Source organism: Neomonachus schauinslandi, chromosome 16 (assembly GCF_002201575.2).
Source record: "Neomonachus schauinslandi chromosome 16, ASM220157v2, whole genome shotgun sequence".
Lineage (NCBI taxonomy): Eukaryota > Metazoa > Chordata > Mammalia > Carnivora > Phocidae > Neomonachus > Neomonachus schauinslandi.
In genome coordinates, this window is record NC_058418.1 from 568,169 (window position 1) to 586,723 (window position 18,555).

General features: G+C 42.3%; 1 protein-coding gene across 1 annotated transcript; it reads left to right on the forward strand.

Annotated features, from left to right (window-relative positions):
- The first annotated feature begins 1,872 nt into the window (after positions 1 to 1,872).
- On the forward strand, positions 1,873 to 15,917 carry C16H19orf18 (chromosome 16 C19orf18 homolog). The gene is made up of 5 exons (XM_044911326.1): positions 1,873 to 1,954; positions 6,528 to 6,620; positions 7,250 to 7,352; positions 14,177 to 14,364; positions 15,799 to 15,917. Exons 1-5 carry the CDS (start codon positions 1,873 to 1,875, stop codon positions 15,915 to 15,917), a joined length of 585 nt encoding a protein of 194 aa, XP_044767261.1.
- The last annotated feature ends 2,638 nt before the right edge of the window (positions 15,918 to 18,555 follow it).

Here is an 18,555-nt window from a genome sequence, read left to right on the forward strand (position 1 = left end):
AGCAGTGTCCATGGGGATTCTGACAGTCCAAAATCAAGTCTCACAGTAGCAGTGCCCATATGGAAATTGGTAGTCCAAAAACAAGTCCAAAGGGGCACCTGGGTGGCTCAGTCAGTTAAGCATCCAACTCTTGATCTTGGCTTGGGGTCTAGATCTCAGGGTCATGAGTTCAGACCCCGTGTTGGGCTACATGCTGGGCTTGGAACCTGCTTAACAACAACAACAACAACAAAAACTCCAAAGAGACAGCAGATGAACTTGTTCAGATGCGTCTGAATGGCAATTGTGAGATTGCAAGACTTATAGAAAGAGAGTGGGAACCAAGTTCTTATATGGATCATCCGCCAGGCAAAGCTGGATGGAAGGAAGACAGGAGTGGGAATTAGGGTGTTGTAAGAATAAAGCAAGAAGCTGGCAATATCTAGAGGGTCTTAGCCTCGTCATCTCACAAACATTCAGAAAGGATAGCTGGGGAGGCACCTGGGTGGCACAGTTGGTTATGCATCCGACTTGGTTTCCGCTCAGGTTATGATTTCAGAGTCATGAGACTGAGCCCAAGTCGGGCTACGTGCTCAGCATAGTGTCTGCTTAAGGCTCTCTCTCCCTTTTCCTCTGCCCCTCCCCCTCCTCTCTAAAATAAGTAAATAAATCTAAGAAAGAAAGAAAGAGAAAGGAAGGAAGGAAGAAGAAAAAGAAAGAAAAGAGGAAGGAAGGAAGAAGAAAGAGAAAGAAAAGAAAGAAAAAGAAGGAAGGAAAGAAAGAAGAATGAATAGCTGGCCTTTGGGTACAGTGCAGGTGGAACCAGTTTCTTTATTTGTGAGAGAGAATGAGAGAGAGAGCATGAGATGGGGGAGGGTCAGAGGGAGAAGCAGACTCCCCGCCGAGCAGGGAGCCCGACGCGGGACTCGATCCCGGGACTCGATCCCGGGACTCCAGGATCATGACCTGAGCCGAAGGCAGTCGCTTAACCAACTGAGCCACCCAGGCGCCCCCAGGTGGAACCAGTTTCTAATCCCAGGGGACTTCACAAGCATCGGGAGATCTGGTCTGCTATTGTTATTGGTAGAGGTGAATCAAAATCTGCCTTGGGTATTTTGAGAACTACTGGATGGACAAAGGACAAGTACAAGGGGCAACCTTCTATGCTATTTTCAATTCCATTTCCACATTTTGAGATGATTCCATTAATCTCCTTTAAAGAAACTTCTGGAGGCAGCCAAAGGGGTCTAGGGTTCTGAACAGTACCCGGAGGGTGGAGGTGTACTGAATTACTTTTTTGCAAATACTCTCCCATATTACAACAAGAACTAACGTTCAGTGCCAACACTATTTTTGAGCTTTGTGTGGATTACATTATAGACATTGCTATAACCCTGTGAGGTAAGTGCTATTTCTTTCTGCTGTTTTTACAGATGAGGAAACTGAAACCCAAAGGGCTTAAGTAACCTGATCAAGCAGAAATGTCTAGGAAGCCAGAGACTACGACTAGAATTCAGGCTTCTGACTGCAGAGCCCTACTGTGTTCTCTGTTTGCCTCTTAGGTGTCCCATTGAATTATAATTGATCTTTGCTGCCTCCTCACTGGTCTGTACACTCCCTGAGGGCAGGGCCCTGGTTTTATTATCTGTACCCACAGATGAGCCGCCTCCTCCCACGCCCCATCCCGTTGGTATCCCCATTGGTTGACTTGGTTCCGTTGAGGAAGTCCATGTGGCAACACAAGCTGACCTCACATTGGTGGCTCCAAGTCAGAACCCAAACATTCTGTAGGGAGCAGAGTTTCTTAGTTCCCCGTAAATATAGGGCAGATACTACACTATAGCTAAATATATCCTCTCATGCGTATGATAAAAGACTAACAGTTTTGGAGTGATGGACAAGGTTCAAAGTTCTTTCACCCTTCTAGTTTTGTTTTTAATGGAATGCCCACTTCTTTTATGCTTGCCTTATGGAGGTGAGTTCCAACCAGTTGAACTAGCAACAGACTTAATGGGTAGCTTCAACCATTGTTTTTACTTGTTTCAGGGGAAATAAAAAGGGGTAATTACATTTCACTGCTACAAGTTTTCTTTCAAAGGCTACAGATAGTCACAAACATCCACAAATGTCACTAAACAGGAAGGTGTTTTCTCAGGACTCAAGTCATTGTATTACTCATTCGGTGAAACGAAAACCATAGTCTGGGGTCCTCCTATTTACTATATGAATGTGTCTTTTCTTGTGTATTTGTTAGTAGCATGCTCCATACAATAATATAATTAGATAAGCATTGTTTGGAAATTAGTCTGATATTATTCTCTCTCTGTGAGCTGTGCTTTCTTTTTAGGAATTACTGTGCTTCTCTTTCATTTCACTTAGCACACACAGAAACTTTGACTGCCTCAGGATCTTTTGAATGTGTCTGTATGACTTTAACTATAATTTGGGGGATGTTTTGGCAGTAGACCGTAGGAATCCAGATACAGATGCTTTGCAAGTGTAAAATGTTCTTTATAATCATCTGTCTTCTATGCTTTGCATTTTGAGTCCCCAAACTCAAAGTTTATCTCAAAACAGAGAAACTGACCCTGACAATTGGGGAAGTCAGGCAGTAACTTTGTGAAGATATGTGGTACTTGTAAACAATCTCTATTCCGTACAAGGGAAATGCTATCTGCACAATATAACAGCATCTAATTTCTGTAGGAGGAGAGGATATTGCCATGGGGCCCTCCCTGGCCCTGGCTCTCTGACCCCTGATGACAGCACAGACCCCTTCAAATCTGTCAAGTCCTCAACCGGCTCATGTGACTGCAAAAACAGACCAGAAGCCAAATGCATTATGTTCTTAACTCTCCATATTCATGAAAGGAAACGCTGGATGCAAACAGAACAAATTGCCAATTAAGCCACCTATTTCTATGAGGCATTGTAATAAATTTATTAACAGCATTTACCTTCTTAGCTATTAGGTCTCCTTGTCTGATACCAAGTTATTTATTTTCCTAAATCTGTCTTAAACTTGTGTCTTCTCTCTGATCCCTTTGAACGGCCTTCTAGCTCTGAGACCTACTATACCCAGGCAATTCCCAGGGCATAATGGTAAGTCAAGGGATCTGGGAGGGTGGCTGGGATTCAGGGACATTTCCCAAAGCTGTTGTGGTGTCTGGCTCCAGAGGGCGCCCCACCCACAGTGGTCATCACTAATCTGTACAGCCCTTTCTGCAAATTAGAAAAAGGAGAGCCCTCTGGATGGTTGGTTTTGTCGAGGCCACTCAGAGCAGGTTAGAAAATAGCACAGATGTCAAAGCGTCAGGAAATACGGAAAATCTTAAAAACACAATACATGCAGCCATCCCAAACACATTATCAGTTTTTTTTTTTAAGATTTTATTTATTTATTTGAGAGAGAGAGAGAGCATGAGGGGGGGGGAGGGTCAGAGGGAGAAGCAGACTCCCCGCCGAGCAGGGGATGCGGGACTCGATCCTGGGACTCCAGGATCATGACCTGAGCCGAAGGCAGTCGCTTAACCAACTGAGCCACCCAGGCGCCCACATTATCAGTTTTTCTAAAGCTCAGCTATGAATATCTCACTTCCTGTTTACCCCCCTACCGCCAAAGCCCAGAGATTGAATTCTTGCCAAGGTAGCAGGAGACCTGCATTCTAATCTTTACTTTGAAACTAACTTGTGTTATGAGCTTGCACTAGAGCTTTGCTGAGACCTCTGCTGTGCCTGAGCTTTGGGTCCAAGGTCAGGTTCCAATGTGGAGTTAGAGGACAGAATTGTTTTAGATCATTGGAAGACTCCAATTTTCTCTGTAACCCTTAGCTCTTGGTTATATGGAAAGATGCCTAATTCATAATAAGGGAAATACACATCCAAGTTTTCAGCTATCATGTTGAAAGTGGACAAAATGTTTCATTAAAAAAACTTGCAAAGGAGTTGGGAAATATAATCTCTTGCTTTTTTTTTTTTTTTTTTAAGTAGGCTCCACGCCCAGTGTGGAGCCCAATGCGGGGCTTCAACTCACAACCCTGAGATGAAGACCTGAGCCGAAATCGAGAGTCGGACGCTTAACCAACTGAGCCACCTAGGCGCTGCTAATCTCACATTTTTTTTAATTGAAGTATAGTTAACGTATAATATCCTATTAGTTTCAAGTGTATATAATCTCATATCTTGTGTGTAGGCAAGGAATGAGTGCAGCTTCTGTAGAGGGCAATTGGCAATCCTTATAAATATAAAAGGAACATATTTACTTTTTGGCCCAGAATATTGAAATATACCTGGGATTTATTTCAATCAGGTATGGTAAGACATACAGACACAGAAATGATTGTTCATGAAGGAAGAACTTTATACTCACAGATTCCTAGAAGCAGGAAGCAGGGGAAAAAGAGGGAAGAGCATGGCCCATTGTCTTTATTGGTATTTTCATGGGAAGGAATGGGTGAGGTGGGGTAGGTACACAGAGTAGTGGAGAGTTGGAATGATTTTGGTGGCCTCTGGGCTATAGGAATGGTTCCTAGTTGTCCAGCACCTGGCCCTGGGATAATTTAGGGCAGGGGGAACATTGGCTTGGTGTGTGAGAGGTAGCTGGGGCTGTGGACTCTGGATTGGTTGGTTTATATCAAAGGCATGCTCGCGGGGGAGTTGTCCGTGAACTGTAGGAAATAGCTAACCCTGGGAGGGACTGTCTGTCCAGGATCAAAACCTCAAATGGGAGAGCATCAAAAATACAAAAAATAGGAAAGCCTGGCTGGCTCAGTCGGTGGAGCATGCAACTCTTGGTCTCGGGGTTGTGAGTTCGAGCCCCACATTGGGTGCAGAGATTACTTAAAATACCTTTAAAAAATACAGAAAATAAAATATAGTCAATATACCCAGAAATTTCATTTCTAGGAAACTTTATTAAAAAAATATGTTTCTCAGAGGAGCGCCTGCGTGGCTCAGTCGGTTAAGCATCTGCGTTTGGCTCAGGTCGTGATCCCGGGGTCCTGGGATCGAGTCCCGCCTCGGGCTCCCTGCTCTGCCTGTTGCTCCCTTTCCCTCTGCCTGTTGCTCTCCCTGCTTGTGCTTGTTCTCTGTCAAATAAATAAATAAGATATATATTTTTAAAGATTTTATTTATTTATTTGACAGAGAGATAGCGAGAGCAGGAACACAAGCAGGGGGAGTGGGAGAGGGAGAAGCAGGCTTCCTGCCGAGCAGGGAGCCCGATGTGGGACTCGATCCCAGGACCCTGGGATGATGACCTGAGCTGAAGGCAGACGCTTAACGACTGAGCCACCCAGGCGCCCAATAAATAAGATATTTTTTAAAAATATGTTTCTCGGGGCACCTGGGTGGTGCAGTCAGATAAGCATCCGACTTTTGGTTTGGCTCAGGTTGTGATTGCAGGGTCTTGAGATCTGAGCCCTGCTTTGGGCTCTGCACTCAGCAGGGAATCTGCTGGAGATTCTCTGTCTCCCTCTGCCCCTCCCCCTCATGCTCTCTCTTTCTTTTTCTAAAATAAATAAATAAATCTTTAAAAAAATATATGTTTCTCATTTCCCTAACCCACCTACTCTCCTGTTCTGCTTGGTGACCTTCACATCTATTTTTCTTGCTCTGCAAAACCCCCAGCTCATCCTCAGGGGATGATCTTGTTTCCTCCATCACTGGCAAAATACAAGCAGTCAGAAGAGAGTATCTGCATCCCCCTCCCCACCTACCTGCAATTGCACCTTCCTTCTCTGTCTTCCTTCCTTCCCAGGCCAAGGATGGCCCCAGCCAGGGCACCAGCGTCCATCTCCACCAACTGGCGTAGGCATAGTTGGCAATTCTCTCCTCCTTTCCTGTAGTATCACAATTTAAAGTATCACTCCCATTCTCCTGTGAATGTGCTGCCAGTTCTCCCATCTTAGAAAGCAAAACCCATCTCTTGACCCCTTAGCCCTGCTGGGAGCTGCCCTCATTTCTCTCCGCTCCAACACCAAAGTTCCTCAGAGGAGTTTCTAAAACTCCCTGTGTCCAATTGCTTCCCTCCTGTTCTCTCTCAAACTATTTCAGTCACTAGCACTGCCTTCATCGATGTGTCCAGTGACCTTCCCGCGGCCAAACCCAGCGGCAGTTTTTAGTACTCACTGTACTGAAACCATCCGTAAACCACTTTTCCTCCCTGCCCCAGTATTTCAGTGGGAAAACCTGAAAGCATATAGAAGGGCAGAGAAAATCGTAGAGTGAACACCCATATTCCCCATGCCTGCTGTCTACAATTCAGCGTTTTACACCGCTAGCCTTTTCGTAGTCCAGGTTCTTTTCGTCATGTTTGGCTGAGCTTTCATTGATGGGTGAGCCTCAGGCCATTTTTAGTTCAGTTGCTGAACTCTTTCTGCGCCAGGGAAGGGACAGAGAGTGAGGGAAGGCCAAGTGCAGGATGAAGGGTAATCACCTCAATTTGTCAGATTTTACAAGCGGCTGAATAATGTACTTGCTTTGCCAGTTGCTCTTTTGTTCGATTTGTATGAACAATAACTCTCTGGTTATAATTTTTTTAATTTCAGGTAATAGGAAAGGTGATACACGTAACCGTATAAAGAACAACCAGAATTTTATAGCACACTCAACACCCACGAACACCGACACCTGGAATGCAGGTTCGTAGAATAGCATTCCCACCTTCTCTGTAACATCCTTTCGGCACAGCACTGCACACCCTGAGAACATGGGTGCAACACCTGAGTCATCAAACTAGAGCCACTTTCCTTTTAGCTACAGAGATGGCAGGTGCTGCTGGACTGAGTCAGGGATCCTGTATTTCTACAGAGTAAAAGAGGGCTTTGACAAAGGACAAGAGGCAGAGGAAGCAAATGGAGTTAGGGATTACTTTACATGGGAGTTCAAAGTATATTTGTTCACGTAGGCTGTGCGATCTAGCCTCCATAGTTTTAAAAATTAAGGATGCTATTTTTTTTTTAAAGATTTTATTTTTTTTATTTATTCATGAGAGACAGAGAGAGAGACAGGGGCAGAGGGAGAAGCAGGCTCCCCGCGGAGCAGGGAGCCCGATGCGGGACTCGATCCCAGGACCCTGGGATCATGACCTGAGCTGAAGGCAGACGCTTAACCGATGGAGCCACCCAGGCGTCCCAAGGATGCTATTTTTTATGGTACTTCTGATTTTGTCTCCCATCCGCCTTTGAAATAACAATATGATTAACAAATATATTAATTGATAGACACAAGTGAAATGAAATTTTATGAGAACTTTTCTTTCCATTTTTAGCACTGATTTCGCACAGACCTGCTCTTGTTCAAGTAGTTATAATTGCGTGTGTAGCCTTTAGCATTGCCCTGATATGTGGAATCGCTATTTCCTATGTGATATAGTAAGTATCTACGAAGTAACATTTACCACTCTCGAGTAAGACATAACTAACTAGGTTATTATTTAGTAATGTTAATGATGATGATGATAATTCTTATAATCACTAAATTATTATGGTCATACTAAATCTCCACACTAGTGTTTTTCAGAGGACTGTACTCACGGTGGGTCACAATATAAATGAAAAAAAAAAAAGAAATAGGACAGAATACAATTTAGTAGGATAAAAAATATTAAAAAGCATTACATTTTGTGATGTAAATGCTGATTTTTTTAATTTTTAAAATTTTTATTTTATTTATTTATTATGTTATGTTAGTCACCATACAGTACATCATTAGTTTTTGATGTAGTGTTCCATGATTCGTTGTTTTCGTATAACACCCAGTGCTCATTACAACACATGCCCTCCTTAACACCCATCACCAGGCTACCCCACCCCTACCCCCCTCCCCTCTGAGACCCTCAGGTTGTTTCCCAGAATCCATAGTCTCTCGTGGTTCGTCTCCCCCTCTGATCCCCCCCCTTCAGTTTTCCCTTCCTTCTCCTAAAGTCCTCCATGCTATTTCTTATGTTCCACATATGAGTGAAACTATATAATTGTCTTTCTTTGCTTGACTGATTTCACTTAGCATAATCCCCTCCAGTTCCATCCATGTTGATGCACATGGTGAGTATTCATCCTTTCTGATGGATGAGTAATATTCCATTGTCTATATGAACCACATCTTCTTTATCCATTCACTGTTGAAGGGCATCTCGGCTCCTTCCATAGTTTGGCTATTGTGGACGTTGCTGCTATGAACATTGGGGTGCATGTGCCCCTTCTTTTCACTACATCTGTATCTTTGGGGTAAATACCCAGTAGTGCAATTGCTGGGCCATAGGTAGCTCTATTTTCAGCTTTTTGAGGAACCTCCATAGTGTAAATGCTGATTTTTAACTTTTCAGAAAACAAATACACAGTTATGAGGTAAAATGTATTTCCTATTGTGGACCATGGTCAAAATGTTTGAAAGCCACTGTCTGAGATGCTGGCATCCTCCCAAAATGTGGTGTTCTAAAGTGAACTTGAGGCATCTGAATAAGCAAAGAAGAAGTCAAACTCTCACTCTGCAGATGACATGATACTGTATCTGGAAAACCCAAAAGACTCCACCCCAAAATTGCTAGAACTCATACAGGAATTCAGTAAAGTGGCAGGATATAAAATCAATGCGCAAAAATCAGTTGCATTTCTATACACCAACAATGAGACAGAAGAAAGAGAAATTAAGGAGTCAATCCCATTTACAGTTGCACCCCAAACCATAAGATACCTAGGAATAAACCTAACCAAAGAGGCAAGGGATCTGTACTCAGGAAACTATAGAATACTCATGAAAGAAATTGAGGAAGACATAAAGAAATGGAAAAACGTCCCATGCTCGTGGATTGGAAGAACAAATATTGTTAAAATGTCTATCCTACTTAGAGCAATCTACACATTCAATGCAATCCCCATCAAAATACCATTAACTTTTTTCACAGAACTGGAACAAATAATCCTAAAATTTGTATGGAACCAGAAGAGACCCCGAATAGCCAGAGGAATGTTGAAAAAGAAAACCAAACTGGGGGGCATCACAACGCCAGACTTCAAGCTCTATTACAAAGCTGTCATCATCAAGACAGCCTGGTACTGGCACAAAAACAGACACATAGATCAATGGAACAGAATAGAGAACCCAGAAATGGACCCTCAACTCTATGGTCAACTAATATTCGACAAAGCAGGAAAAAATATCCAATGGAAAAAAGACAGTCTCTTCAATAAATGGTGTTGGGAAAACTGGACAGCCACATGCAGAAGAATGAAACTGGACCATTTCTTTACACCATACACAAAAATAGACTCAAAATGGATGAAAGACCTAAATGTGAGACAGGAATCCATCAAAATCCTTGAGGAGAACACAAACAGCAACCTCTTCGACCTTGGCTGCAGCAACTTCTTGCAAGACACGTCTCCAAAGGCATCAGAAACAAAGGCAAAAATGAACTATTGGGACTTCATCAAGATAAAAAGCTCTTACACAGCAAAGGAAACAGTCAACAAAACCAAAAGACAACTGACTGAATCGGAGAAGATATTTGCAAATGACATATCAGATAAAGGGCTAGTATCCAAAATCTATAAGGAACTTATAAAACTCAACACCCAAAGAACAAATAATCCAATCAAGAAATGGGCAGAAGAGGGCGTCTGGGTGGCTCAGTTGGTTAAGCGACTGCCTTCGGCTCAGGTCATGATCCTGGAGTCCCGGGATCGAGTCCCGCATCGGGCTCCCTGCTCGGTGGGGAGTCTGCTTCTCCCTCTGACCCTCCCCCCTCTCATGTGTTCTCTCTCTCATTCTCTCTCTCTCAAATAAATAAATAAAATCTTAAAAAAAAAAAAGAAATGGGCAGAAGACACAAACAGACATTTCTCCAAAGACATACAGATGGCCAACAGACACGTGAAAACGTGCTCAACATCACTCAGCATCAGGGAAATACAAATCAAAATCACAATGAGATACCACCTCACACCAGTCAGAATGGCTAAAAGTAACATGTCAGGAAACGACACATGTTGGCGAGGATTTGGAGAAAGGGGAACCCTCCCACACCGTTGGTGGGAATGCAAGCTGGTGTGGCCGCTCTGGGAAACAGTATGGAGGTTCCTCAAAAAGTTGAAAATAGAGCTACCCTACGATCCAGCAATTGCACTACTGGATATTTACCCCAAAGATACAAATGTAGTGATCTGAAGGGGCATGTGCACCCCATTGTTTGTAACAGCAATGTCCACAATAGCCAAGCTATGGAAAGAGCCCAGATGTCCATCAATAGGTGAATGAATGCAGAAGATGTGGTATATATACACAATGGAATATCATGCAGCCATCAAAAAAAGGAAATCTTGTCATTCACAACGATGTGGATGGAACTAGAGGGTTTTATGCTAAGCGAAATAAGTCAATCAGAGAAAGACAATTATCATATGATCTCACTGATGTGTGGAATTTAAGAAACAAGGCAGAGGATCATAGGAGAAGAGAGTAAAAAACGAAACAAGACGAAACCAGAGAGGGAGACAAACCATAAGAGACTCTTTAATCTTAGGAAACAAACTGAGGATTGCTGGAGGGTAGGGGGGTGAGGGGATGGGGTAACTGGGTGATGGACACTGGGGAGAGTATGTGTTGTAATGAGCCCTGGGTATTATATAAGACTGATGAATCACAGACCTGTACACCTGAAACAAATAATACATTATATGTTAATTAATTGAATTTAAAGTTTTTTTTAAAGATTTTATTTATTTATTTATTTGAGAGAGAGAGAGAGAGAGCACATGAGAGGGGGGAGGGTCAGAGGGAGAAGCAGACTCCCTGCCGAGCAGGGAGCCCGATGCGGGACTCGATCCAGGGACTCCAGGATCATGACCTGAGCCGAAGGCAGTCGCTTAACCAACTGAGCCACCCAGGCGCCCCTACTTCTTTGTTTTTTTTTTTATTTTTTTTATTTTATTTATTTATTTTTTTTAAAGATTTTATTTATTTATTTGAGACAGAGAGAATGAGATAGAGAGAGAGCATGAGAGGGGGGAGGGTCAGAAGGAGAAGCAGACTCCCTGCTGAGCAGGGAGCCGGATGCGGGACTCGATCCGGGGACTCCAGGATCATGACCTGAGCCGAAGGCAGTCGCTCAACCAACTGAGCCACCCAGGCGCCCCTGAATTTAAAGTTTTTTAAAAAGTGAACTTGATACTTTGGCAGGAATCTTAGTGCAAAGCAGAAAATTGTAACTGCTCTCTTTTCACTAGACACTTGTTATTATCTGGGAAAACAGTAGCATTTGGGGAAGATACTTCATCTTGATTGCACAAATAAAGTTTGTGGCCAAGCTCTTTCAAGTGATATGATCATTTTGAATTAGTATTAGACAAAAGTGCAGACTGTGACATCATGCTACTCTGACCAGAATGATATACTGATTCCTTCTCCAGGATTCAGTGCTAGGATTCTGTTGTATCTCATCAGAAACAGCTTGAGGAAGTAATAAATTATTTGCTCTGTTGGAATTGAGTATGAACACATGGAATATGTTGCCATGTATGGGGTATTTTTTAAGGTAGCCATTTTAGGACCACTTTCACATATGTCCAATGAAGGCAAATAAGATTAAAGGTAAAAATTGAAGACATTTTACTAATGAGAGAGTGTAATCAGCATGTTTAGCTCTGCGATATCTAACATGGTGATCTTGCACTCAATTTATATAACTGCAATTTCAGTTTATTTTCATTAGTATAGATAAAGATGTTTATATATATATAGAGAGAGAGTTTTCTAAGATAATTCACTAAAACATCCTCTGGGACTTGTAGTGCCCAATTAAGTTGCTGAGCTAATGTCAACTCTTACAGCTTTTACATTTGTGTTACTCATAGGGCCACACCAAGCTATTTCAGAGCATGAGGCAAAAGGAAAATTACATGCCCCAAAGTACATGTTTTAGGGCACCTGGGTGGCTCAGTTGGTTAAGCGACTGCCTTCAGCTCAGGTCATGATCCTGGAGTCCCGGGATCGAGTCCCGCATAGGGCTCCCTGCTGAGCAGGGAGTCTGCTTCTCCCTCTGACCCTATCCCCGCTCATGCTCTCTCTCTTTCTCTCTCTCTCAAATAAATAAATAAAAATCTTAAAAAAAAAAAAATTATTTATAAAAAAAAAAAAAAAAGTACATGTTTTAATGTGATTTTTAGTGGTTAACTTTTTCCAAAAGTAGATTTTGAAAATACTATTGGTAAGTTTGCTTTCATTTAAACCAGGAAAGTAAAATTACAGTAAGCTCTGTTTCTGGTATAGATAAAATATTTAAACGTAAGGTGAGTTTTGATATACTACTTTCAAATTGGTAATACATTATCAACTTCTTTAATGTTCTGGAAAAGAATAACCACTTAAAAATACATAAAAACATGGGGCATCTGGATGGCACATTCGGTTGGGCCTTTGACTCTGGGTTTTGGTTGGGTCATAATCTTGGGGTTGTGGGATCAAGCCCTGCCTGGTGCTCCACATCCAGCACGGAGTCTGCTTGGGGCTCTCCCTCCGTCTCCCACTGCCCCTCTCCACTTTACCCCGTCTCTGAAATAAATAAATAAATCCTAAAAAAATTTTTTTTGGATTTATTTATCTGAGAGAGAGATAACAAGAGAGAGCACAAGCAGGTCGGGGGCGGGCAGAGGGAGAGGAAGAAGCAGACTCCCCACTGAGCAGGGAGCCTGACGAGGGGTCAATTCCCAGGACCCATGAGATCATGACCTGAGCTGAAGGCAGACACGTAACCAACTGAGCCACCCTGGCACCCCTAAATAAATAAATCTTTAAAAAAATACTTAAAAACATGTATATAGGGACTCATCTTTTTCTTTTGACTCAGGTTCCCATATGGTTCATCACAGCGCTGTTGGATCCTATGTTTATTTGAAATTTTGATATTTGGTTTATCATGGATTTTTCCCCATTCATTTCAATTTGTTAAAATATTGAGCTAAAATATTTATCATCATTACTGAATTTTTTTGGCATGCCCTTAAATTTTGCAACTGTAATCAAGACACTGGAGACCAGGATTTGGGTGGTTACTGTTTTTTTTTTAAGATTTTATTTATTTATTTGACAGAGAGAAAGAGGGAACACAAGCAGGGGGCAGTGGGAGAGGGAGAAGCAGGCTTCCCACTGAGCAGGGAGCCCAATGTGGGGCTTGATCCCAGATCCCATGACCTGAGTCGAAGGCAGACACTTAATGACTGAGCCACCCAGGCGCCCTGGGTGATTACTGTTAACAATGTTTAGGATCAGGCCAGTTCTTCCTAATTACGTACATCAAACAATTAGGAAGGTATATACGTTAGGAAAAAGGAAAGCATTCTATTTACCCCTTTTCACATCAAACAGAGATAGGTGCTTAAAAATCCACTTCCAGGGCTGGATCTGGGGTGGGGTGAGCAAGGCACTCACCTCAGGTGCAAAATTTAAGAGGGTGCCAAAAAATTCAGTCATCAATATGGGTAATATTTTAATGCAATATTTTATAAAATCTAAATTTATTTAAAAAAATATCCATGATGAACAAAATACCAACATTTTAAATACAGGATCAATAACATTGTTGGGCCAAGCCATATCAGAGAGTGGAGCAAAAGGAAGAATCAGTAATACCTATATGGACTTTATTTAAAATGTTGATATTTTGTTCATCATGGATTTCTTGGCATTCATTTTTCTTTTGTAAAATGTTGCATTAAGATATTATTTAGCTTAGGGGCACCTGGGTGGCTCAGTCGTTAAGCGTCTGCCTTCTGCTCAGGTCATGATCCCAGGGTCCTGGGATCGAGCCCCGCATCGGGCTCCCTGCTCCGCGGGAAGCCTGCTTCTCCCTCTCCCACTCCCCCTGCTTGTGTTCCCTCTCTCGCTGTGTCTCTCTGTTTCAAATAAATAAATAAAATCTTTTTTAAAAAAAGACATTATTTAGCTTAAAAAGAAGATATGATTATATTATCTTGTACCCCACGAGTTCCTTATTCATCTCACCTAGTCCTGGCCCTGAACCCCATTTGGCATTGTTACTCCTCTTCTGCCTGTCAGCACACACTAGAGATCAATCTGTTTCTGCCTCCCTCCCCTGCCTACCACCATGTACTAGTGACTCCTTTTCAGTCAAAAGTCACAGGATGAAGATGTAATGACTTCCCGTGAAAATTGTGCTCATAAATTTATCTACATGATTCTCCAGTCGGCTGGTCCAGGCTGAGGAAAGACAGCAACTGGTGTGGCTTTGTAACAATGTCAGGACACCGTTCCTGGGAGATGATGACGATGACGTCGACGACGACAAGGAAGACTCGGAGGATGAGAGCTTGGATGAATCCACCTACCTACTTCCAGAGAATGAGGAGGAGCTCGAAAACTTCATTCTCTCAGGTAAATGACTGACCAGTTTATCTTGTCAGATGCGAAGTCACATGAAAGCTGAGCTGGCCGTGACGGTTTGGTTTTCAGAGGCAAAGCTAGGAGGGATTTAATGGAGTTTGAGGTAATAAAGGTGAATATTTACAGCCACATCGATAGAAATGAACTGTTCTCATCAAATTATACAGAGGGGCAAACAGCCATGGGTTGCTTGGTTCCTTTTGTGGGGCAATTCCAACGACCAGAAGCAGAGTTCAGGAGAAAAAACTTTGCCCAAACAAAACTTTCCCCAGACTAAACTCTTCCTTTAAACACACTTACCAGTGTGGCATTATTCCTGAGTCTAGAACACAGATAGACAGATGTCTCTCTTGCACAGTCTGCCTCCATCTGATGTGAGCAGGATCCAGCCCACAGAACAGACCCTTGTATGAGAGATGCTCACCATGCCTGCAAATTTTTGTGAAGAGAAGGCAGCATATGTGTTCATATAAACCTGATTTTGTAGAAGTTCTGAGATACCCGCTTAAAAAAATTCTAGAGCAAAAATATGTACAGTGCAGTGTCTGATTCAACCATGTCAGTCTTCCCTTATATGGATCTCCTCTCTAACAACCCCAGATGCAGATAGTCAGAGACAGGCTGGAAGGCCAGGAGTGCAGTAATCAGTGATGTTTACTGACGTTAATGCCCTTGTTTACCCTTAGGAAATATTTTTTCAGTGTATTTTCCTTAGTTTGAAGTATAGCTTTTCTTCATTCTTCTAAGTTTTTATTTAAATTCCAGTTAGTTAACATACAGTGTAATATTAGTTTCAAATGTACAATATCGTGATTCAGCACTTCCATATGACACCCAGTGCTCATCACAAGTGCGCTCCTTAATCCCCACCACCTGTTTCTCCCCATCCTCCCATCCACCTCCCTTCTGGTCGCCATCAGTTTGTTCTCTATGGTTAAGAGTCTTTCTTGGATTGCCACTCTCTTTTTTACCCCTTTGCTCATTTGTTTCTTAAATTACACATATGAGTGAAATCATGTGGTATTTGTCTTTCTCTGACTGACTTAATTCACTGAGCATAATATTCTCTAGCTCCATCCATGTCATTGCAAATGGCAAGATTTCATTCTTTTTCATGGCTGAGTAATATTCCATTATGTATATATACCACATCTTCTTTATCCATTCATCAGCCGACATTCTTTTTTTTTTTTTAACTGAGCATTTATAAAGCCTGTATATAAGATGTGGGAAAATAGCTTTATTTTGGGGGGGCGTAAATAACTTTAAAATTCAATTTTCACCATCCTTTTCAGAGAAATAACATCCATTATATCTTGAAAATTCTACTGTTTACACCTTTATTTTTCCGTACCTTTTCTGTCACCTCTTTTATCTCTATTCCTCATTTATTAGTATTTCAGTAACATTATGTCTATGTTTTAGTTATTAGATCCAAAAGAAGAAAGCATATGGTAAACAAGAGATTGAAGAAAGAACAAGATTTATTAATGGAAACAAAAATAGGGAATTCTATGCACAGTGTATTCTCAGAGGATCTATGAGAGCAAACGAAAGAGATGCAGGACATGCCAGCACACGGGGAGCCAACAGTTGCAAGGACAGCCCACGACTGGGGACCTGAGCATGACTTACTCCTGGAGAGCTCTGTTCAGAGCACTCTAAAGAAGAAAACTAGAAGTATATAACAGAAAATAAATTCATATGTGCAATGATTCTTGATTCTTAGCTCTCATAGCCCATTAATAATTATAACTTAATTGGGAAAGAGAAAAATCCAACTTCATGAATATGAAAGAGAGACTGTCAGGATTTTTTTCTTTTTTAAAAAATTTTTTATTTATTTATGTTTTTTTAGGATTTTCTTTCCTTGGTCCTAACCAAAAGCACAAATAATTTCTTTGGGCAGTATCTCAGACCAAGCTAAGGAATCGCTTTCATGATACAAAACTTTTCCAAGGATATTATCTATCAATTCCAGTACCTTGCCTCTATTTTCCTCACAAGGAAGCTGAGAATATCAAAATAGGTATGACACTGGATTAAGATGCAAACATCTCTGTTTTTAAGGAGCTGGGACCTGGTGAGGAAAAAGGGTCTGCAGGCAAGGAGCTGTAAAGCATGGCCAGTTATGGTGGGTGCTATAAGCCGGGAGCTGCTGAGAGCTGTGGAAATACAGGAGTCAAGACTGAATCCAAATGGGTCAGTGCTTTGGAAAACGGTCTGATGGTTCCTCAGAAAGTTAAACAGACAGTCACTACATGATCTAGCAATTCCACTGTTCAGGTTAGGTCCAAGGAAACTGAAAACACACATACACAGAAAAACCTGGACACAAATGTCCACAGCAGCATTACTCATAAGAGCAAAAAGGTGGAAACAACCCAGCTGTCCATGAATTGACAAAAAGATAAAGTGGGGGTCTATCTATACAGTGGAATATTCTTCAGCCATAAGAAAGACAAATACCGATACATCTACAACATAGAAAAACCTTGACAACGTTTTGCTAAATGAAATAAGTCAGACACAAAGGTCACACATTTTCTGATTTCATTTATCCAAAATGCTCAAAATAATCAAATCCATAGAGGCAGAAAGTAGATAAGTGGTTCCAGGAACTGGTTGGGGATAGAAAAGGGAAGGACTGCTGATGGGAGTGGGGTTTCTTTTTGGGGTAAGGAAAATGTTTAAAAACTAGATAGTTGTGATGGTTATACAACCTGGTGCATATGCTAAAAAAAGAAAAAAACACCACGGGATTGTACTCTTTAGAAGAGCAAATGTTGTGGTATGTGAAAGAGATCTCAAACAAACTGTTAAAAAAAAGGTTTTGTCTAATTTGAGGGTGAACTGAAGCCAGACCTAGGCTTCCTGACTCTTCCTCTCAGTTTCCATCCTTCCTAAAATAAAAAAATTATAACAACAACAAAAATTATAATAGACAACGTGACAAAGGAATAGTGGGGTATATATGAGAAATTGGGACAGTCCAGAGAATCTTTCAGCCAACAGTTTGCACCTGCCTTGGTGGTGCAGCCAGGAAGGAGTTACGTGTGGGGTGGGTGGCCCAGGGGACAGCAGGGCAGAGCTGGCCAGTGTCCTGCACCGATTCACAGCCCCCAGACCTTGGATGGGCCTTCAGTGTCCTTCAGTGCAACCTCATATCCTTGGGCAAGACACACACCCAGCCCCTATGAGATAAAATCCTAAGTTAGGAAGCAAGACTGCTATCTTAGTCGGCTCAGGCTGCCCTAAAAAAAATGCTGCTGATGAGGTGGTTTAAACAATATTTATTTCTCAGTGTCCTAGAGGCTAGAAGTCCAAGATCAAGGTGCTAGCATGGTTGAATTCTCGGGCAAGCCCTATTCCTGGTTTCCTCACATGGTGGAGGAGAGAGGGAGAGAAGCAGCAAGCTCTCTCCTCTGTTTCTGATTATAAGGGCACTGATCCCATTCATGAGGGCTCCACCCTCATGGCCTGATTACCTCCCCAAGGCCTCACCTCCAAATGCCATCACCTTGGGAATTAGGGCTTCAACGCAGGGGATGAGGGAGTCACAGTCTATAGCAATTGCTTTTTTTTTTTTTTAAGACCTTATTTATTTCAGAGAGAGAGAATGCGTATGCAGGCATGAGCAGGGAAGGGCTAGAGGGAGAAGCAGACTTCCCACCAAGCAGGGAGCCCGATGCGGGGCTTGATCCTGGGACCCTGAGATCATGAGCTGAGCTGAAGGCAGACACTTAAACGCCACCCAGGCGCCCCCGCCCCAGCCCAGCTACTGAAAACTTTACTGGGAGCTAGCTGGTACTAGAGGAAGCAGGGTGAAAATCCATTCCATCATTGATAACTCTCAGAGCAATTATATCCCAGCGTTCCAAATTAGGTGAGGGCCCAGAAAGTGGGGAAGCCAGGGTTCAGTGTACCTCTGTGCCTCTGGAATCCATCAAGGTTTGTGGCTAGGCTCTCTGGTCATTGGCCCCCAGCCTGGTACATATTCCAGTGTTGGTTTTGCGGGCAGCTCACTATATACCATATATAGACACCAGCATGGAGAGGCTGGACTGCTTTTTATCACCTTGAATAAACCAAGGAAGGGAAGAACATGAGTCTTCGTGGGCAGATGTCTCTTAGCAGAAACCACTGTGGTAGGTGGAACTCAGATGGCCCCCAAGATTCTTG

Excerpts from the sequence above, each read along its gene's own strand:
- C16H19orf18 (XM_044911326.1), top strand. The coding sequence starts at position 1,873 with ATGGACAAGGTTCAAAGTTCTTTCACCCTTCTAGTTTTGTTTTTAATG. Across the intron at positions 6,621-7,249 it reads CACCGACACCTGGAATGCAG|CACTGATTTCGCACAGACCT; the intron begins GTTCGTAGAATA and ends TTCCATTTTTAG. Across the intron at positions 14,365-15,798 it reads CGAAAACTTCATTCTCTCAG|TTATTAGATCCAAAAGAAGA; the intron begins GTAAATGACTGA and ends TCTATGTTTTAG.